The sequence below is a fragment of the Raphanus sativus genome, unplaced genomic scaffold, assembly GCF_000801105.2.
Source record: "Raphanus sativus cultivar WK10039 unplaced genomic scaffold, ASM80110v3 Scaffold3889, whole genome shotgun sequence".
Taxonomy (NCBI): domain Eukaryota; kingdom Viridiplantae; phylum Streptophyta; class Magnoliopsida; order Brassicales; family Brassicaceae; genus Raphanus; species Raphanus sativus.
The window spans coordinates 1182-9391 of record NW_026619193.1 but is presented as its reverse complement, the minus strand read 5'-3'; the positions used below and the strand labels follow the sequence as shown (position 1 = coordinate 9391).

The following is an 8210-nucleotide window of genomic DNA, read 5'->3' as shown; positions in this document are numbered from 1 at the left end:
TATTTAACTTAACTATAATTATTATTTTTGTTATATACAATCTTATAAAAATCATCTTATCTTTTTACAAATATTAAAATGAATCATAAAAAATAAAACAAATTATAAATTAAATTATGTCATTTTTATTTAAAATTATATCATTTTATTGGCTCTATTTATTTAAATCCTCACACATTTTTCAAATTATTTTTACATCCGGTATTTTTTGAATTGTTTAGAAATCGATATCATAACTCTTCAATTTAATATTCTAGCCCAAAAGTGCTGTGTATTTTAACAATTGCAGAGTCAAAGAGATAATAAAATTTAGACAGCTTTTTAAAATTTGTTGACCAAAGGAAATGCGAGTTAATTAAGGGAAAACATTCTAAACAGAAATTCAATATCGTAATTTAGAGAAAAAAATCGTAATTTGGAAATACAATAAAACATTATTAAACCTTGTTAATTATCTCAAAAGGTGCAATATTTAAATTCCTGCATCGTGGCCCAAGTGCTAGCTAGTGCTATAAAGAAAGAAAAAATCCCTTTATTATTAAGGACCTCAAAGCTTACATGACACGCTCCACAAAACATCCGCTGCACCTCCACCTAATCTCTGACGAAAAGCTACTACACAGTATACAGAGAACAGTCTACGGTTAATAATCGATAAGAAACAAAGTGTAGCGTAGTCTTTGCTGCAGTTGATCCTTCCCAAATTAAAGCTCGAAACGCTAAGAGGGAGAGAGCGCGCAAGTTTTAAAAATTATTTATTTATAATAATATCCATAAAGAAGTGGTCAGTCATGTACGAGAGGAAGACTGTTGGGGAAGAGGGAAACCCTAGGAGGCACGATCGAGACGAGGCGAAGGAAGAAGAGTCGTAGGATGGAGGGGACATTAGAGCGACACTCTCTGCTTCAATTGGGTCAATTGTCGAAGCTTTCGTTCGATAATCGTCCGCCGCCGTCGAATGCTGCGGATTCGTCGTCGGAGCTCCGAAATGAGTTGGGTTCCGTTGGTGCAGACGCTGATTACGGAGAGAAGGAATTCATTCTCAGCCAAGATTTCTTCTGGTAAAAAAGATAAAAATGAGTAATTAATTAGCTGGGAAGGGAATGTAGAGTAGAGATCTTCCTGGGATTTGTATTTGAACGGTCAAAATTCTGGATTTGAAGATGTTACCTTTATCTTCATCAAGCTTTGTTTTGAAGATGATAACAGATTCATCATCTGAGTTATTGATATGAATGATGATGCTCTACTTTACATGTGATTTTTGTAATACAGTATCTCTCAGCTTCTGATAATATTCATTTTTATGATTGGTTTTTCAGCACACCTGACTATATAACACCGGACAATCAGAATTTGATGAATGGTTTAGAAATTAGCGAGGTAAACTCAGTGAAAGCTTTTTAACAATATCCATGTTTATATTCCCAGTATCTCCATCATATATGTTTTCCTCTTTTTGGTTGTAGGATTATTCTCCTTGTCCTACTTCGCCTGTCAAACTAACTACAGCTAAAAGCAAAAGATGTCGGCAGGGTAAGCTTTGCATTTCACTCTTTCACTCTTTGTTGACTTAAAAGATTCACTCAAGTATTATGTAGATATATGATAGATTGGTCATGTCATGTGTTATTCTCCTAAGTTTTGCAATGATTTTTCAATAATCCAGACAGTTTCACATTGAAACCTTCAGATTCTACCTGGCCTTCAAAATATAGACTAGATGAACAAGAGAATGATGATATTGGCACAGACGAGATCATGGCGGATGATACTGAGAGGACTGGATACGTTTCACGGACTGCAGTTGCTCTTCGGTGTCGGGTTATGCCACCTCCTTGCCTCAAGAACCCATATCTTATGAATGAGTCTGATACAGCTACTGACCCTTTCGGATATCAGAGGTCTAAATGTGCTAGTGAGTCATCTCTACTCTCTCTATTTGACATCTTCATGAGAGGCTTAGGGATTATAGAGGCCCTTCTGTATATATGTTTTTAACTGTACTGCAATCCAGGTTTTCTCCCTGCAAGCATGGCTGGGGATGGCTTGTCAAGATATCTCACAGACTTTCATGAAATTCAGGCAAGCAAAGAAGACCTTTTAAATCATTTTTTTTTTTTAAATATCAGAATCCTACTACAGTAATGGAACTATGTTGCTGCTTCTAACATAACTTGGTTTGGTTTCTCTAGCAAATAGGAGCTGGGAATTTCAGTCGTGTATTTAAAGTTCTGAAGAGAATTGATGGTTGCTTGTATGCTGTGAAATACAGCACAAGGAAGCTGTATCTAGGTTCAGAGAGGTAAAATTTCTCCTTCAGTTTTCGTAGTGAAGGAATGGTTTTGCTGATAAAAAAAACAAAAATAGTTCAGCTTGTTTGGATCAATTTATTTAAGTAATCATACCCGAGTTTACTGCAGGAGTAAAGCTATGATGGAAGTTCAAGCTCTTGCTGTTCTAGGTCAGTTCAGTCCCTTGTTTAGTCTTCTTATCCTTATCCTTTTTTCTAACTTGTTTTGTATGCAGGATTCCATGAAAATGTAGTAGGATACTACAATTCGTGGTTTGAAAACGAGCAGTTATACATTCAACTGGAACTCTGTGATCACAGCTTGTCCAAGAAATCTTCTCTTAGGATCTCAGAGAGAGAGATTTTGGTGATTATGCATCAGGTACACACTCTTCCATTAAAAAAATAATAATGAGTATTAGAGAGTTTCTTGTTTCCTGAGAATTCTTGTATACATAATATTACCAACTGTCTGTTACAGATAGCCAAGGCGTTACAGTTTGTGCATGAGAGAGGAATAGCTCATTTAGATGTAAAACCCGAGAATATATACATCAAGAACGGTGTCTGCAAGCTCGGTGACTTCGGTTGTGCAACGAGGTTGGACAAAAGCTTGCCAGTAGAAGAAGGGGATGCACGTTACATGCCACAAGAAATACTAAACGAAAACTACGAGCACCTTGATAAAGTGGATATCTTCTCTTTGGGTGTCACGGTTTACGAGCTGATTAGAGGATCACCACTTACAGAATCAAGAAACAAGTCCCTCAATATCAAAGAAGGCAAACTTCCTCTTCTTCCCGGCCATTCGTTACAGTTACAGCAACTGCTTAAGGTAGGTCGTTTATTTGCTTTCTTGTCTCTGTGAACATTGTTGGAACATGGCATTTTTAGAGAGAGTTTCTGACATATTGTTTTGAAACAGACAATGATGGATCGTGACCCGAGCCGTCGTCCTTCTGCCAGAGAGTTAATGGAGCATCCCATGTTCGATAGGATTCGAGATTGAGATTCTCAGATGTTGAGAAATTCCAGTTTTGTAAATTATTGTACCGTTTCCGTTCAACACGAACTGCGTGCAGTTTCTCCGCAACTGCTGTTGTTTCCGACGATAAATAGAAGTCAAAAGACGGTATTGTATAACAGTGTGGAGCTGTTTCGACTTGATTAAATAGAATGACACACACAACATGAAACTGCCAGACATAAGTGTGAGTTACATTACAAACTTGAGAAATATGAAACACAAAATAATTTTGCTAAGAGTGGAATGGAAACTGACCATGGCGCATGTACAAGATGACTGTTGCTTTTGTATCTTTAGTTGCAAGAGCTTGTGTATTCTTTAAGCACGAGGAGTCCTACAAGTGTGTGTGTGTTAACTCAATGCTTAAATCTGATTGATAGAGATATTCAAAGGGTCTAATTAAAGGAACATATGCGTCAAGAGATCGAGAGGGTAACCCCAGGGAGGTCGATGACATAGAGCATTTGATGACACTGAGATTTCCCTCCAAATGTCTTCACACGACTTTTATATCAATAAAGCTCGTAATTTAATAGTTAAGAATCTTAAGATAATCCCGTATTTTGTCCAAAAATATAACTATACATAGTTTGGTTTTCAGAGTATATATAAGTTTGTTTAGTTGCCAAAACAAAAAAAAATCATATGAAAATGTCACTAATAAAAAAATTAAGATTAATGTGATTTACAACGAAAATTATTGTTGAGATCTTATTCTTAGTTTTCTTTATTGTTGGGACTTTGTTATGCAAATAAAAAATAATAATGTAAGTAATTTTTAAGGAAAAAAAAATTATTTTCAAATATTGTATATGAATGTGTTTTTAATTATATTTGTGTTTATCTTGTATTTATGGAAACATTTTCTTAAATAATTAGTAAGAGATTTAAATAATTGTATTAAAATAGTTGGACAAAAAAAATTATTAATAGATCATGTTCCTCTTTTAATATAGTAGATTTTTTAAGAAAATATTTATTTTCAAATAAAAAAATTAATAACTTTTATTTTAATAGATAAAATAGATAAGATGATCCCATATATTTCTAAAACATAAAGATAATCATGTGTGAAGAATTGTCACTAACAAAAATTTAAGATCAGTGTAACTTTCAAAGGAAATTATTGTTGAGATAATAGTATTAGTTTTCTTTATTGTTGGAATCTTTTATGCAATATAAAAATAATGTAATTGTTTTTGAGAAATAGTCTTCGTTTTCTTTATTGTTGGAATTTTATTATGCAATATTGAAAATAATGTAAATGACTTTTTAAGGAAACAAATCTTTTTAAATATCACATATGAAAAATCATGACTTATAGATTTTTTTAGAAAATATTTATTTTCATATATCACACAAAAAATCATGACTTCCATTCTGATAGATAAGATAATAATAAATCAATTTGATCTACCAACTCTTCATACATAGCTTTCACACACACACTTATATATAATTAATTTTATTCGTTAGGCCAATCTCAACTGATCACAAGATCAATATCATTTTAATCTTTCATCGCCGGATTTTCGTTACCTCTTCCACCGCTATGGCTGCCCTTAACCCTAACCCCTCACTGGTTTGTTGTTGATTCTTTACTTTCTTTGTTTTGGATTCCGGCTTTTTCAAAAAAATTGGTTAGTAAATAAAAAGCGAAGGTCCAACTTAGAATTCGATTTGTGTAAATAGGATTGCCAATGTGTAACATTTGCTTCCATCTAACAAGGAATTGATCAATTAAACTAATACTAAAATTAATATTTTGGTTGTAGCCGGACGGAACCTTCATAAACAGAGACATGTTGAAAAGTTTACATGGTTTTATCATCAAGTAAGTACAGTTGTATTATGTCTAGCGGATTAATTTATGATATATACTCCCTATGGTTTAATATATACATTGTTTTGATTTCTCTAAAAAATATTAAAATAAACATTTTATGTGTTTAGCATTTGATTAAAAAAAGAGAATAACCAATGGTGATCAATTTCTATCTCAAATTTGCTTTTAATACCTAATTTACTTTTTATATTACACTTTGCAAACAACTTATATTGTGAAACAAAAAAACATCACCCAAACTTATAATTGAAACAAAGGGAGTTAACGTTTATAAGAGACATTGATTTGAATTAATCCATGTCTCATTTTTTGGTCAAAATGGCAGGATAACATCGGGAGTTGTCTACTCGATAGTAATACTTTTTTTAATCTCTGCCGCATATACTTTCATGTCTTATCAGTTTGTCAAAGATCCGCTTAGCAATGTGGTGGATTACATTTTCAGTGTTTGTTTTTGGTCTGGTTTAGTGGAATTCTGTAGTAGGATGTTGTTACTGGATGAGAACCCACAACTTGCCAGTAAAATTAGGCATCTCATGCATATTATCGTGTTCATGGCCGTGAACACGTTTGTAGTGGCTCCGCTAAAACCCACCAAGGCTATAATCTTACACTACAAAATAATCATTGAAGTGTATCACTTAAATTGCATCACAAAAATAAATGATATAATTTCAAATTACTTACTGAGAAATGATACAAATATATCTAATTCTTAAATCAGTTAGAACAATTGATGTTTTTATTAATTAAATTAACATCAATTCAATAAAATGATATAATTTTATATGAATTTGCATCATTTAAACACAACTGATATTGTTATATAGATTTATATCAATTCAAACAATTGATACAATTATTTTCTTGGTTAACATCACTTATTAAAATGATATATAATTTATATCAATAAAAACTGATGCTAACAAAAACATATATAGGTAAATTACTCTTTAACATCGTTTTTATGGATGTGATGTTAATTTATCTTAACTGACATCAATTAAAATATCTGATATATAATTTACATCGATGAAATAATTTAGCAAGTTATTAATACATATATTATTTAATACAGTAAAATTCTTTAGGTGACCAGTTATAATCCCTACAAAAAGGGAACCACTACTACAATCCCAAATAAAACGTTAGCATCTCTTATTAACCTTAACAAAAGCTACTTCTCTTCGATCAAAATCTTCATCTTCATCTTTTTTTCTTTCAGCTTCTTAAACTTTCTTTATCAATTTAAAACATGTGTATTTGTTTCTTCTTATGAGAACTCAAAGGAAACTGGATTTTTCTAATCATAAGTCGAATCTGATTGAAATTTTTGAGAAGTACCTTTCTTTTCTTTTCTTTTTTCCATGGTTCTCATTCTTTCAAAAGAATACAAGTTTCTTTAAAATAAAATTGTTTATGGTTTAAGCATTCTTTGTTGCTAGGGTCAAGAGCATCTGGAAATATAGAAGGAGATGACGTTGATTCAAAAATGGAAGAAGCATAGAAGTCTATTTTATATCAATCGATGGAAAATTCTACAATGAACAAGAAATAAAGAAGAACTGAAGGATCTCAAATGTTGTTTAACTATTGTAATCATTTTCTCTTTTAAATTCATCTTGTATTTTCTTGTAGGCATGTACTTTTTTCTTTTTAGTTATATTTTCAATAGAAATATAAAAATGTTAAAGAAAAAATATTTTCTTCAATTATATATTGCAAAACGTTATTTAGGTACAAATGATGATAATATTCTTAATTAATAATTAACAATTATATAATTACAAAATCATTTAAATTTTGATATTAAATTAAATTATTAATAAATGATATAAATAGTTCCAATCAGTTATTTTAATTGATGTCAATACTAACATCATTTATAAAAAACTGATGTAGTTTTTAAAATCATTTTTTACAATTGATATATAATGACATCACTTATCATAATTGATGTAAATATTTAGTATTTTTACATCATTTATTAATAAATTGATGCAAATTATTTGCATCACCACTTTCAGAGTCATTTATTTAAGTGATGCAAAATCTTTTTACATCATTTATAACTAATGCAAAAATTATAAATAAATGATGCTAAACAACTCTTTTTTTGTAGTGTTGGTTGGGGGAAAAAGTGAAAATGAATGTTCTTTTTTGAAACAAACTATTTTTAGAGTAATAGATTTTTTTTTGAAAAATAGAATGGTGTTGCAATAGTTTATTTAAAAATTAGTTTAGAGTAACATTTTACTAATTATATCACATCACACTCTAAGATTATTTAAGTATGAATAGTTCTATTCTCCAAATATTCGTTGTAAACTTCTTTAACATTTATTAATTTGTATTCCTCGGGATATTCATCTCAACGAAGACTTCTAGGCTAAAGTAGAACCGCAAATTCGCAATTTGCAAAAGAAGTTGACCTCTTCACTATTCAATTAGATAATACACATAAACACGTTTTAATTACTTTCCGGGAATATTATACTTTGCTTTAGTTGAATAAATAACAGACAACCTACGTGAGATTATATACTAACCGACCGGCTTAATATTCTCTACATAATTCCCAACAAAATACTGAATGATTTACAACTCACTGAAAAGTAAACATTTATGGAAAGTTTATTCCTTTATACGACATTTTTTATTTGTGGGGTTCTTGAGACTATAATTTGGTTATGTTTTCAATAAACCATAACTCAAAAAGTCAAATTCAAATAAAATAAAAAATAGCTGTCTTTGAATTTGGTCGGATCAAGTTAATGGGAACCAGTGGTATATTCCCATTTATGGAACATGGTTCTAACATATACACAAATTTGTTGATCACCCAAAAGGCACATTTATATTATAAACTGGTTCAGCTTTCGTAGCCAGGCTTTTATGGATAGCTCCACTGACTCGAATTAATTTAAAATTCTCATATATAGTCCAGTTGCTATAGTTTGAATATGCTATGAATTATGATTAACCTGATCGATAAATTTCTGAATGATAAGATTACAAAAAAAAAAATCTGAATGATAAACGAA

At 30.9% G+C, this 8210-nt stretch overlaps 1 protein-coding gene and 1 long non-coding RNA gene across 3 annotated transcripts; both read left to right on the top strand.

The window, feature by feature from the left end:
• Window positions 1-766: 766 nt before the first annotated feature.
• LOC130507002 (wee1-like protein kinase) lies at window positions 767-3489 on the top strand. Of its 2 annotated transcripts, none has more exons than XM_057001703.1 (10): window positions 767-1061; window positions 1323-1383; window positions 1470-1536; window positions 1694-1918; window positions 2018-2085; window positions 2196-2305; window positions 2424-2464; window positions 2530-2675; window positions 2775-3128; window positions 3219-3489. In XM_057001703.1, the coding sequence occupies exons 1-10, from the start codon at window positions 874-876 to the stop codon at window positions 3300-3302; spliced, it is 1344 nt and encodes a 447-aa protein (XP_056857683.1). In that variant the 5' UTR covers window positions 767-873; the 3' UTR covers window positions 3303-3489. The 2 variants fall into 2 exon arrangements, with proteins under 2 accessions (XP_056857683.1, XP_056857682.1); XM_057001702.1 differs by having other exon boundaries at window positions 1670-1918.
• A 2838-nt stretch (window positions 3490-6327) lies between these two features.
• LOC130507003 (uncharacterized) lies at window positions 6328-6878 on the top strand. Its single transcript, XR_008942186.1, has 2 exons — window positions 6328-6506; window positions 6612-6878. It is a non-coding gene; the product is annotated as an uncharacterized LOC130507003 (long non-coding RNA).
• The last annotated feature ends 1332 nt before the right edge of the window (window positions 6879-8210 follow it).

What these genes read in the sequence shown, in the direction of transcription:
- LOC130507002 (XM_057001702.1), top strand. Translation starts at nt 874, where the DNA reads ATGGAGGGGACATTAGAGCGACACTCTCTGCTTCAATTGGGTCAATTG. An exon ending in ATGGTTTAGAAATTAGCGAG is followed by an intron (nt 1,384 to 1,469) that starts GTAAACTCAGTG and finishes TTTTGGTTGTAG; the next exon opens with GATTATTCTCCTTGTCCTAC. An exon ending in TCAAGCTCTTGCTGTTCTAG is followed by an intron (nt 2,465 to 2,529) that starts GTCAGTTCAGTC and finishes TTTTGTATGCAG; the next exon opens with GATTCCATGAAAATGTAGTA.